Genomic DNA, 14,211 nt, shown 5'->3' with positions numbered 1-14,211 from the left:
ATTAATATAGGACATGCTTGGATCTCAATGAGATGAAGAGACACTTGGAAAGAAATACCACATAAATTGTACTTATTTTGGGAGTTTAAATCCTTGGTTAAAATCTTTGGATATCTCTCTCAATATGCTACTGATATCATGAACCAACTAGATAGATGATTGATGTAGAGAAAAGCTTCACAAAAAAACAGTGCAAATATGTATTCTGCCACATTTGATGTTTTACGCGGCTTTGTCATCAAACTGCATGATGGTATTAAAGCACAAACTATTAGATTGTTCAAAAATGTGCAATATCCAATTCAATGTATGTCGCTGAACATGATTTGTTGTGAGGATGATGAGTATGAAACCAACACTGGCTACACCTGATCCAGTGAAGGATCCTTACTGTGATGCCAGACTGAGGTGAGACAAGAATGAATCTGATGAAGTGTATGCCTGTTGTCAAAATAATTGATCGGGGTAAAACTCTTTAATTATGGTTAAAGGCATTTTAATAGTAAAAGTTTCTTCAGTAATTTGGTTTAATTTAATATGAATAATTGTCTTTTTTTTCACATTTCAAAATGGTGGCCACCCATACCCATGCCAATGGTTCACATTTTAGGCTCAGCAACTAAGTTGACTCCTGTTTTTGCAAGAGTTTCCAAAGTTTCAAAGGTTGACGTATACAACATGACCTGTTTCACAACATGGAGAACAAGTGGGCAAAAGGAACAAAGCGAATGAGATTAAATTCGGTCAGATCATGCTTGGATAAACGAACTAATTCCAAAGCAGTATTGATGAGATCTGGAATTAGTTAACTGACAATCTCTTTGAGCACAATGTGGCAAAGCAGGAAGCAGATATAGAACCAAAATGGAAATAATTCACCAGAAGTTATTAATGACACAATTTCTTGGCATAATTGCATGTGCCCTGGTGATATCAACAACATGCTTCAGCAACAAAGAATCACTTCCAATTTGTTTTCATTAGATTGCTGTGTAATGACCTAAAGATATCAGTGACATTACAGTCTTGTTTCAGATTGTCACAACAATAGAACCATTCTTCACTGGAACAGAATTTAAACGGTAAATCATGTACAGAATTGTTTGTATTTTTGCTAATTACAGAGAATAATAGATGACTGGCAATAATTACAACAATTTAACTGAGAGAAATCAAATGACATTGTGAACTGTAGAAGCAAATGTGTCACAAACAATCTGAACCCTGAGATTACTACTCTGAAATCATTCTATTATTGGTTATTGTTTCTGATACATGAAAGTAGTTTTTGCTTGTACATGCAAGTGGAGGAGGCAGAAAGGTCAATGCATTGGAAAGTTGTTTCTGTGACTGTTGCAAACATTCATGTCTCAAGTTCTATATCTGACTAAGAACCGTGACGTCACTTGGGTTTATTACAGTATTACTGTTAAAACCTTTTTTTCAGACTATCGTACATTTTGTTACTAAAAATATTCTATTACTCTTCTGATGCAAACCTATACTTCTGCTGATCAAAGTCTAAAACGTCTGCCTTGTCAATATGTCAATAAATATCCCTCAGGGACACTGGACTGCTCCTAGAATTCTAAACCTGTCTGAGCAAGTTACTGAATATTTTTACACAACTTCATGTCTGTGCACTAATTATCAACAACTGGTATTCATGGCTTTAGATCTCAGTGTCAATGATCAGCAACATCCCTAAGGACAACATGCAGCATTTTGTCTTAAAAAATATTTAATTCCACAAAAAGCAAATCTTTATTAAAATGGAATCCTTTCAATTATTGATATTTAAGAAGCGTTTTTAAGGGTTCCAGCCCAAATGTACCAGTGTTCTTATAGCACCACCAAGTGAGTGATAGTTGAAACTACATACTGGTTTGAGTTCCGTCACATCCCATTCAAGATATTCTGCTACATGCATCATCTGACTGATGATCTGGTCAAGTTCCTGGAGAAGAGGGAAAAAAAATCATTGAAGAAACAATCCAAATTTTTATTTCTAGTGTTTCTTTTGACAACATTTCATGAGAAGCTTTTATAAAGACTGAAATATTTGTGCATGGAGGAAAAAGTGATCTTAGGAAATACAAAGAGAACAGTCATGGAAACATTTATAGTATTAACAGGGATGTGACACCACATGGATGTCATCACAATTATTACCTTTCCAGCTGATTGTCTTATCCGCTGTACTCACATGCTCATTATTCAGATGAAAAAGTATATTATTTAAGTGGTATAGAAATGAAGTACACCAGTAGTGACAGTTTACGAAGTTAAAAATCACACAAAACCAGGTTATAGTCCAACAGGTTTATTTGGAAGTACTTGATTTCAGTGTGCTGCTCCTTCTTCAGGTAACTAGTGGGGCAAGATCATAAGACAGAATTGATAGCAAAAGGTCAGTGTCATGCAATTAAGACGATATATTGAACAAACCGAGATTGCGGTTAAGCACCTCTCCATGACCTTCCCTACACCTCCACTTCTCACCTTTAACCTTAAACCGCCAAACCTTAAACAGATCATTGTTGGCAGCAAGCTGCCCAGCCTTCAGGACATTGACCACAACACAGTACAGCCCTGTCATGGCAACCACTGCAAGACGTGTCAGAGTATTGACACGGATACCGCCATTACACATGGACACTACTCCCCATGCAGACAGCAGGTTCTCATGTGGCTCAGCCAAATATTGTCTATCTCACACCCTGCAGGCAAAGATTCCCCAAAACATGATACATTGGCAAGACCAAGCAGACACTATGACAACGGATGAATGGACACTGCACAACAATCGCCAGGCAGGGGTGTTCCCTCCCAGTTGGGGAACACTTCAACGGTCAGGGACATTCGGCCTCAGATCTTCGGGTAACCATCCTCCAGGACGGACTTGAGGACAGATAACAATGTAGAGTGGCCAAACAGAGACTGATAGCCAAGTTCAGTACCCAGGAAGATTGCCTCAACCGGGACCTTGGGTTCATGTCACACTACAGGTGATCCCACTACACTATACACTCACACACACATGCTCTTACATACTCACACAGACCCTCTCTCCTTCTTCAGGTAACTGGTGGGGCAAGATCATAAGACACAGAATTTATAGCACAAGGTTAGTGTCATGCAATTAAAATGTTATATTGAACAAACTGAGATTGCTGTGAAGTCTTTCATCTTTTAGAATGGGTTGCAGGTTTTGGTTCATTAATATCTAAATCTGAGAACTTTTTAAAGTCACATTCTTGAGATAACTTAAGATTTTATAAAACAAGGTGACATTTCAGCTCAGACAATGTATTAAAGGTGTGAGGTTAGAGTCTGTCTGTATCCCAATCTTGAGTCAGACTGGTTCTATTTCCATTTATAAAATATTATATTATATGGATTGACTGCCTGCAGGTTATGCACTTTTGGAGCAAAAATAGAATGTATCTGCAAATACAATTCTGCAAATGCAAACTCACTGCATAAATTTATTTGCATGTCCATGCGAGGGAGACTGGATTCTCTTCGGAGGGTCGATGTGGACTGGTTTGGCCAAAGGGCCTGCTTCCATATTGAAGGGAATCTATTCTTCCAGTGATCTTCTCCATTCTGAATTCACACATGCATACACCCCTCACATTCTCACACACACACTCACTCTCCCTCGCATGGACATGCAAATAAATTTATGCAGTGAGTTTGCATTTGCAGAATTGTATTTGCAGATACATTCTATTTTTGCTCCAAAAGTGCATAACCTGCAGGCAGTCAATCCATATAATATTTTATAAATGGAAATAGAACCAGTCTGACTCAAGATTGGGATACAGACAGACTCTAACCTCACACCTTTGATTCATTGTCTGAGCTGAAATGTCACCTTGTTTTATAAAATCTTAAGTTATCTCAAGAATGTGACTTTAAAAAGTTCTGAGATTTAGATATTAATGAACCAAAACCTGCAACCCATTCTAAAAGATGAAAGACTTCACAGCAATCTCAGTTTGTTCAATATAACATTTTAATTGCATGACACTAACCTTGTGCTATAAATTCTGTGTCTTATGATCTTGCCCCACTAGTTACCTGAAGAAGGAGCAGCACACTGAAATCAAGTACTTCCAAATAAACCTGTTGGACTATAACCTGGTTTTGCGAGGTTTTAACTTTGTGCACCCCAGGCCAACAGCAGCTCCTCCACATTATAGTTTACGAATACAACTATAACCTCCTGACCTTTCACTCCGACTGCGGTTGTCACTTCAATCTGCTCACCCATGGTTCTCACAATATTACTATCAAGCTTAAAACAAACTTCAGGAACAACACCCTAAATTTAGAGAGGCTAGAGAAAGGAAGATAGTGTAAGTACGGTGTAAGTATTGGACCAGGACTGATCCAGTTCTGAAGTAGGATCACTGAACCTGGAACATGAACTCTGTCTTTTCTCCACACACGCTGCCAGGCCTGCTCAGTTTTGCCAGAAAGTGCTGTTAATGTTTCAGGAAATTATTCAGAGATAGACAGCCACCATAATGTCAGCTGTAACTCCAGCTGTGGTAAACACAAGGTACCCAGAAGTCTCAATAGTAAGCTGATCAGTGACAAGCGATTTCTGTTGCTAAAATCTGCTTTCAGTCTCATGGTCATGCTAGTCTACTTGCTGGACATCACTGCTATTCATATCTTTCTTCTTGCCACTGTCCTCTTAGGGTGGTACGGTGGCTCAGTGCTTAGCACTGCTGCCTCACAGCACCAGGAACCCAGGTTCAATTCCTGCCTCGTGCGACTGTCTGTGTGGAGTTTGCATATTCTCCCTGCATTTGCGCGGGTTTGTTCCTTCTTCCCACATTCCAAAGTTGTGCAGGTCAGGAGAATCGGCCATGCTAAATTGCCCAAAGTGTTAGGTGCGTTAGTCAGGGGTAAATGTAGGGGAATGGGTCTGGGTGGATTCTCTTCGGAGGGTCGATGTGGACTTGTTTGGCCAAAGGGCCTGCTTCCATATTGAAGGGAATCTATTCTTCCAGTGATCTTCTCCATTCTGAATTCATATTGCCCATTTGGTCAGATAATTATGAATGCTGGTTTTCCAGATTTTGGCAGGATAGTCCATCAGTTTTCTACTGATGTGGTTCATGAGAATATGAGAGTTACTGGACTATCCCTGTGGTGTGCTCCCCTATAATTGAAGTATTGATAGGGACCACATCTGTATAAGTGCTTTGTGGAGTTCTATTCAGGCTTGTGAGCTGTGGCTAAAAAGGCTGAGACCATCAGCTCATACAGTCACTCTTGAGTCTTGTAGAAGTAAATCCCCATGACTCAAAATCAAAATTATAATTCTGTGATCTAAACCCACCTGAAGATTTGTGAAGTGTAACTTTTTTTTATCCATTTGCATCCAGACTGCCTAAGTGAGCCATTAATAGTCACATAGATTCCATCTAAGAAAAGCATTGAGACTCTGGGCTAGCTACCAGGTGGTAAAAATCTGGCTCGAGCAGAGACCCATGAAGGTTACTGCAGTATCCCTATCGCTCTTTGTTCCAAAACTCGCTTTAAAAGCTTCAAAAGTCAGAGATTCCTCTTACTTCATTTTGGATAATTTTAACTACCAAAACTGTCCTACAGAAGTGTTTTCACTCTGTGGCTGACATAACCTTTATATACGAATCATGTAAAGAAGAAATAGCTTACATCAATATGGCACCTTCCACAGCCAAATAACTCTCTGACATGCTGTCACTGCCGTTTCAAAGACTACCATGGTAATTTGCAGACAGCAAGATCATACTTCCAGCTCTCCTGGAAAATTGTACATTAGATAATTATTTTACAAATGAGGAATTATACTCCAACATTCTTATAACTTGCAGTAAATAACTTTCCAATAGAAACAAGGTAGCTTTGACCTATTTCTAAAATTCATATATATATATTCTGCCTTTGGTAAAAATACTGCAGATGCCATCACAGGATCCCTATGGTGAAACAGGCCATTTTGGCCCAACAAGTCTACACCGACCCTCCAAAGAGTATCCCACTCAGAGTCAGTCCCCTACCCTATTACACTACATTTCCCCTGACTAACACACCTAACCTACACATCCCTGGAAACTATGGCAAATTAGCATGGCCAATTCACCGAATGTGCTCACCTTTAGACTGTGGGAGGAAATTGAAGCACCCAGAGAAAACCCACGCAGACACGGGGAGAATGTACAACCTCCACACAATCGCCCAAGGTTGTAATTGAACCCAGGTCCCTGATGCTGTGAGGCAGCAGTGCGAACCCCTGAGCCACTGTGCTGCCCTTCAAAGAAAAGATCATTGGTGGAGACAAACTTGAAATGTTGTGTAGAACATTCCCCATCCCAGTAAGTTTGGCTTTAAGATGGGACTGGGAGGAACTGCAAAAAGAGATGTGTTGGGTCCGATGTCCAATGAGCCCCTGCTGACAGATGATCTTCCTGAAGATTTGCTTACGTCTGCAAAACCTATACACCCAGTACCTGACAGCTGCTCCCTTATAATCACTGAAGGTCAAGCCCAGGAATCCCATCAAGATGGCTTGTCATTATTTGGCCTGAAGTGCGCACCAGGCCTCCAACACAAACTCATCTCACTGAAGTGGCACTGACCCTCCCAGGATCGTCAATACAGTATTCAGACCTGGAAGTGATGCTCAGCCACACTCTTAACGCAAGGGCAGGTCTCAAATCTTAACTCTGTTTCACTGTCTGCAGTCCCTGCCAGTCTTTCCAGCATTTACTGCTTGTATTATGCTATTGTTGAATGAGTATTACCCATGAGCAAAGCTTGTCTCTTACATAAATAACTGGGATGACAGCAACACGTGTCTGAGTTATAACTTCGATTCCTACTTTTAAAACAGGGGCAGAGGGATCAGTTAACTATGTAAATCAACAAAGGGTAGTCAATAAAATAACTACTCATAGCATTTGTAAACATTGAATTGGGAAGAGCTGTTTGAGAAGACTTTGCAAAAAAAAATGGCACGTTGAGTTGCAAGGTTTTTAAACAGTTCTGTAAAAGGATTTGAATGGTTTTATTGTTAACCATATGAATTGATTAGCAGTAGAATGGAAAAATACACTAGCAGCTAATGTGTTACCCAACTTATTACCCAGTATTTGTGTTGAACAGTTCTGGTGACATTCTAATCTGACTGCATAGAACTTTATATGAACACAAAAAGAAGCATGAAATTATTGCTTCATTGGCTGAGGTATTAAATTAAAAACTGATTTTCTTAAATTTACCTGACAGACAAGTGGAGGAAGTCCTCCCAGTGCTCCAACAATACTAAGATAAACTAACTGGTTTTGTAACATATTAAGTGCTGGATTACTTTCAGAATTTTAAACAAATCTGTCAACCGGATTCCTTAAAAAAGGCAAAATTATTTATTAACTATATAAACACGACTTATACAACAAAAATACAAATCTGATCAGATACAGCTTGAAATATAAAAGTATAAATATTAAGTTGACTTTACAACACCACCATCAGCACCCCATCCCAGCAGTTAAAGACAAAATAAAGATGATTTCTCTGCAAAAGTCAATTTGAAAAGGAAATTGCTTTGACAATATATTTGTTAATTCTTTGATGGAAGAGGATAGGATAAGAAATGTTCCAAATGATTTTTGATCTGGTACACAGGCAGGTTACAAGGCGCATGTGATTGCCACTGGGGTCTTTTCAGAAGCAGTTTGATCTGGAGATGTCATAAGGGAGCTTCCTATGACAATGATTACATGAGTTTTTCCCAGCTCTCACATGGACTCTCAAAAAAGTTGGGGGGGGGGGGGGTGGCGGGGTGAGTTGGGTAGCTATTCTCTTAGCTGACAACACTCAAGCTGACATTTCTAAACAATATCTGAAAACTCCTGACAGTCATGAGTCCAGCCATTTGATTTCTCTGCTAACAATCCAAAACAGCCCCTTATTCTGTCAGGCTCTGACTGTTTATTTTACTTGTCTCTTGAATCCTTTTTTTTTGCAAAGGTATTGAAGTTACTTTCGAATAATCTTCTTGGAAAAAAAACAAGTTTCAGCATCTCCACAGCCTTCCCACTGAACCAATTTTCACAATCAGTTAAAGACGATTCCTCAAAAATATTAAAGAATGAAAGCACAAATATAGCAAAACTGAAAACCTTGCAATGAAGGAAGTGGAAAGTATTTGCAGGTTGGCTTTGCTTGTACTTGTGGTAACTTTTAAAATTCGACAGAATAGATTGCATGTTACAAGAGAAAAATGTGAGATAACAACCACTGAACCAATCTTAGTTGCACAGCGATATGGTAAAATACACATTTATAAATGAGACTACAGCAAATGTCATGCAAAATGCTTGACATTGTATGACCAACTTCTGTTGCGAGCTGATACAGACTTTTTCATTACCAGCAGAAATGTAGCTTTTTGAATTACTGGTATCTTTTATAGAATTATTGCCAGTGTGATAATTTGAAGTCTTTTACTAGTGGAAAAGTTACAAAAGTTACAAGAATACATTTTTTTTTAAACTTTGACCACAAATTTATACAACTTCACTGAGTTACCAATTTTTCCTTAGACAAATAATAGAAATTATTAAAATATTTAACATTATATAGATAAATTTGGTGAGAAGAGAATAAATTGTTCTATTTCAGCAGATAAACTTCTATACTTTTCCATATTAACTCTGATAAATAGAGAAGGACATCAGCTTTCGGATGGCACCCATAACAACTCATGCTCAGATAAAGGTCAGCCACAGGATAGCAAGGCTTGCTCTTCTATTTCAAACATTAGTAATGTATTCTCATTGCACTAATTTACTTTTCCAACCACAATGAATGAGTTACTCATTTAGTGTTTGCTAGTGGCAGGACTGGATTTAGTGTTTCTTCTAAAGGGCGAGCACGCAGGGCCTTGAAAATTCTTGAACGTGCCACACGTTGTAACAAACAGGCTGCTCACAACAGTGAGTTTAAGCAGCCGTAATGCTGAACATTACACGTATTGAAAACAGCGCATTTGGCTGGACAGAACAAGGCAAAATACAGCTGTGATTAGAGGTGCAGCAACAAAGTGAGAAAGGAAATCTCCAAGTGGAGGAGCAGTGAGGTTAGGAGACTGATGTTGGATGGGTGACTGGCTGACGGACGGAAGTCAGAGAGTTGGGCTAATTTTTTTTTTCTGGATGGCATGAAGTAACTAGTGGGGTGCCATAGGGTTCTGCCTTTGTACCCCAGCTATTTACAATCTATATTAATGTCATGAATACAGGGATAAAAGGCTCTGCAGCCACATTTGTGGATGACACAAAAATAGGCGATATGGTAAATTGCAATGAGGAAATAAGAACGTTGCAAATGAATATAGGTAGGTTAGGAGAGTGGTCCAAACTGTGGCAGGTTGAGTTTAACGTAAAAAAGTGTGAGTTCATGCATTTTGGTCGGGAAAATGGGAAGGCCAGCTATTATCTAAATGGCGATAGACTGTGGGGTGCTCCGTGCAGAGGGATCAGGGATTCCTCATGTATGAGTCACAGAATACCAGCATGCAGGTATCGCAGATAATAAAGAAAGTGAATGGAATGATGGCTTTTGTAGCTAAAGGATTAGAATATTAAGGTAAGGAAGTATTGTTGAACTGTACAAGGCATTGATGAGACCGCACCTGGAACACTGTGTGCAGTTTTGCTCCCCTTGTTTGAGGAAAAATGTAGTGGCATTGGAGACAGTTCAGAGGAGGTTCACTAAGTTGATCCCAGAGACGAGGGGTTTGTTGTATGAAGAGAGATTGAACAGTTTAGGCTTATACTTTCGACAATTTAGGAGAATCAAAGGAGATCAAATTGAGGTATTCAAGATGACAAAAGGTCAGGATAAAATAGATGTGGAGCAGATGCTTTGTCTTGTGGGGCATCCTAGGATGAGAGGTCATAACCTTAGGATAAGGGGTAGCAAATTTAAAAGAGAGTTGAGGAGAAGATACTTCTCCCAAAGGGTGAATGTGTGGAATTTGCTCCCTTACAGTACAGTGGATGATGGGACACTGAGTAAACTTGAAGCGTTAGACAGATTTTTAATTAGTAATGGGTGGAATGGATATGGAGAGAAGGCTGGAAAATGGGGCTGAGAAGCATTTTAGCCACGATCAAATGGCAGAGTAGACTCGATGGGCCGAAGGACCTAACCCTGCTCCTATGTCATCATATCTTATGAACAGTGATTAGTGGAGCAGTGAGCATGGCTTTAAGAGACTCTGTGGTTGAGCAAGGTGACTGTATTGAAGAGCTACAGTAGGACTGTTAAGGAGCAGGTGAACAGAGACGGAAGGTGGATGGCATGCCTGGGAGAGGTAAAACGGGATATGCCAAACAAGACAGAATGGGACAAGTGAGAAGAGAATTAGATTGATGCATCTAACAGTCGTACAATGTGATCTGTTAAAGCAGAAGCAAACTGGAACCATTGGAGTTTAGTGGCACTTTAGGGGAGAGAGTAAAAGTTGAAGGAGAATAATGCGTCCTCTGACTTGCCTGTGTGTTTCTGCATACTGAGATGAAGAGGCTACTGACAGGTTTGAGAAAGCTCAGTCAACATTGAAATTTAAAATCCACCTGGAAAAATCAGTGCCTGGATCAAAAAATATTAAGAGGGAGATGTTGGGTACATGCATATCATTTTAAGAGTGTATGTCATTACGTTGCAATGGTGTGTGTGGGAATGGTGGGGACTGTTCATTTTGCTTGAAGGATTTGGACAGTCAAAGTTTGCAGGAGCTGGTTGCGCTTTTGTTAAAATTCGTTCTGAACTTTGAAGCCACACATGATCTCTGTCCTTTGCTTTTCTTGGACAGGATATTGTCCCAATAAGAACTCTGACATAAATCTTTGTTTATCATAGCATTGAAAACCTATTTTTAATCTATTTTGCCACTCTAACCATTTAATTACAAATGCAATTCTCAACCAAAGATAATGGCACATCTTCTCTATTTCACTGCACTACAGAGTCGACAAGGCAAATACATAAACAATAGTGAAACATATATAACATTTTAGCAAAGAAAAACTTCATTTGAGAAATACGTTTGTCACATAAACATTTAAATAGGTAAGCAGACATCAATTGTCTAGTTTAGAGTGGTGTTGGAAAAGGGCTTTTGCCCGAAACGTCGATTTTCCTGTTCCTCGGATGCTGCCTGACCTGCTGTGCTTTTCCAGCACCACTCTGATCTAGACTCTGATTTCCAGCATCTGCAGTCCTCACTTTTACCGAGGCATCAATTGTCTGTCTACCACAAAATATAAATAGTATAACTGCATTGATTGATAGGTTTCTCATCAGCTTACCGAGCTATCTAGCGATCCATTTCCATCAGTGTCATAAAGACGGAACATAACTAAAAAGAAAAATAAAAGTTTATTAAAAATAAAAATGTTGATGGAGTTTTAAGTTTCCATCATAAGTATACTCACTATATAAATATTACCACTATCGCTGCTGAATATTCTGTCATACCATTATAACTTTCTCATTTGCAAGTATCGCTATTGTAGTACAATGTTGTATAAATTATGGTTTGTATTTCACAGAGTTATAAATAACATTTCAATGTGCAATATTTAAAGAACTGTTAAATTGAAAGTTACTTCATGTATTTTCATCTGCTTGGATAATTAATAGCTGCCTTTAAATAGAAGGGTAAGATGAAATAGAATTTCCTATTTGTTAATATCATTCAAATTACCTCTCCAATAAATTACTTGCATTGTTTAAGAAATGTACATTATACATTGCTGAAGAAGCAGTTCATAGAGAATTTTGATAATTATGTTCAACAAATAAGTAATTCTGAACACTTCAAAGTGTAGTGCAAGATTATTAAAAAAAAGGTTGTCAGAATTGTAATAAAATTAAAGTTGTTAAATACAAGTGCATTTGACTTGTTAGTACCTTCAGAAATTCATCATATCAAGTTAGAATTCTTGATTTGCCCACAGTATCTAATAACACAATACAAAGAAGCCAACTATTTTCCTAAACTAGCTATTAATCATTGTTGTATGATTCCTAATCAAGTCCCAAAAACATACGTGACAGGTGGGTGGACAAATCTAGCAAATGCAGCTTTCTGTACTGCTAATAATGGCATAGTTTTTATTGAAAACTGACAAACAGCTTTCACTTTATCACCAAGCAACATAATCATCAATCGATTGTGGTTGTCAGACTGACCCATTAGTTTCAGAACACATAATGTGTGACAATAATGACAAATAATTTTAAGAGCACTTGAGCAAAGATTTGTCAATATGGCAACAATGGTGCAGAAAGCTGAAATAAAAGCATAACACAAACATTCAGAGGGTGCATGGCAAGGTCAGAAACTGGGACTGGGATATCATAGCAATTACTGAAGCGTGGCTCAGGGATGGACAGGACCAGCAGCTTAATGTTCCAGGATACAAATGCTACAGGAAGGACAGAAAGGGAGGCAAGAGAGGAGGGAGACTGGTGTTTTTGATAAGGGATAGCATTACAGCTGTACTGAGGGAGGATATTCCCAGAAATACATCCAGGGAAGTTATTTGGGTGGAACTGAGAAATAAGAAAGGGATGATCACCTTATTGGGATTGTATTATAGGGTGAAATGAAAGACTGGTCGATGTAGAAAACGTTGGATGACTAAAGAAGTTGAGGGTTTGGTTAAGAAAAAAAAAGGAAGCATATGTCAGGTATAGACAGGATAGATTGAGTGAATCCTTAGAAGAGTATAAAGGCAGGAGGAGTATACTTAAGAGGGAAATGAGGAGGGCAAAAAGGGGACATGAGATAGCTTTGGAAAATAGGGTGAAGGAGAATCCAAAGGATTTTTACAAATATATTAAGGACAAAAGGGTAACTAGTGAGAGAATAGGACCCCTCAAATATCAGCAAGGCGGCCTTTGTGTGGAGCCGCAGGAGATGCTAAATGAGTATTTTGCATCAGTGTTTCCTGTAGAAAAGGACATGGAAGATATAGAATGTAGGGAAATAGATAGTGACATCTTGAAAAATATTCATATTACAGAGGAGGAAGTGCTGGATGTCTTGAAATGCATAAAAGTGGATAAGTCGCCAGGACCTGATCAGGTGAACCCGAGAACTCTGTGGAAGCGAGAGAAGTGATTGCTGGGCCTCTTGCTGAGATATTTGTATCGCTGAGAGTCACAGGTGAGGTGCCAGAAGACTGGAGGTTGGCTAACATGGTGCCACTGTTTAAGAAAGGTGGTAAGGACAAGCCAGTGAGCCTGACCTCGGTGGTGGGCAAGTTGTTGGAGGGAATCGTGAGGAACAGGATGTACATGTATTTGGAAAGGCAAGGACTGATTAGGCATAGTCAGCACAGCTTTGTGAATGGCAAATCATGTCTCACAAACTTGATTGAGTTTTTTGAAGAAGCAACAAAGAGGATTGATGAGGGCAGAGCAGTAGATGTGATCTATATGGACTTCAGTAAGGCATTTGACAAGGTTCCCCATGGGAGACTGGTTAACAAGGTTAGATTTCATGGAATACAGGGAGAACTAGCCATTTGGATACAGAACTGGCTCAAAAGATAGAAGACAGAGGGTAGTAGTGGCAGAATATTTTCAGACTGTTGGCCCATGACGAGTGGAGTGCCACAAGGATCGGTGCTGGGTCCTCTACTTTTCATCATTTATATAAATGAATTGGATGTGAACATAAGAGGTATAGTTAGTAAGTTTACAGATGACACCAAAATTGAGGTGTAGTGGACAGCAAAGAAGATTACCTCAGAGTACAATGGGATCTTGATCAAATGGGCAAATGGGCTGAGAAGTGGCAGATGGAGTTTAATTTAGATAAATGTGAGGTGCTGCATTTTGGGAAAGCAAATCAGAGCAGGACTTATACATTTAATGGTAAGGTCTGAGGGAAGATTGCTTAACAAAGACACCTTGGAGTACAGGTTCATAGCTCCTTGAAAGTAGAGTCACAGGTAAATAGGATAGTAAAGAAGGCATTAGGTACACATTCCTTTATTGTAAGAGTATTGAGTTGGGAGCTGGGAGGTCATGTTGCGGCTGTACAGGACATTGGTTAGGCCACTGTTGGAATATTGCATGCAATTCTGACCTCCTTCCTATTGGAAAGATCTTGAAATTTGAAAGGAT

General features: G+C 39.1%; 1 protein-coding gene across 4 annotated transcripts in view; it reads right to left on the bottom strand.

The window, feature by feature from the left end:
- Nucleotides 1–14,211, bottom strand: part of dgkb (diacylglycerol kinase, beta) — an 801,318-nt gene that overhangs the window by 557,670 nt on the left and 229,437 nt on the right. For all 4 annotated transcript variants that reach the window (XM_072575379.1, XM_072575382.1, XM_072575380.1 and 1 more), the window contains exons 7-8: nucleotides 11,382–11,431; nucleotides 1,883–1,957 (exon numbers count right to left, since the gene is read on the bottom strand). In XM_072575379.1, the coding sequence (XP_072431480.1) occupies nucleotides 1,883–1,957; nucleotides 11,382–11,431 (125 nt within the window). The remainder of the gene's footprint in view (nucleotides 1–1,882; nucleotides 1,958–11,381; nucleotides 11,432–14,211) is intronic.

The sequence above is a fragment of the Chiloscyllium punctatum genome, chromosome 8, assembly GCF_047496795.1.
Source record: "Chiloscyllium punctatum isolate Juve2018m chromosome 8, sChiPun1.3, whole genome shotgun sequence".
NCBI lineage: Eukaryota > Metazoa > Chordata > Chondrichthyes > Orectolobiformes > Hemiscylliidae > Chiloscyllium > Chiloscyllium punctatum.
Note: the sequence above shows the minus strand (reverse complement) of the source record. Positions and strands in the feature narration are given on the sequence as shown.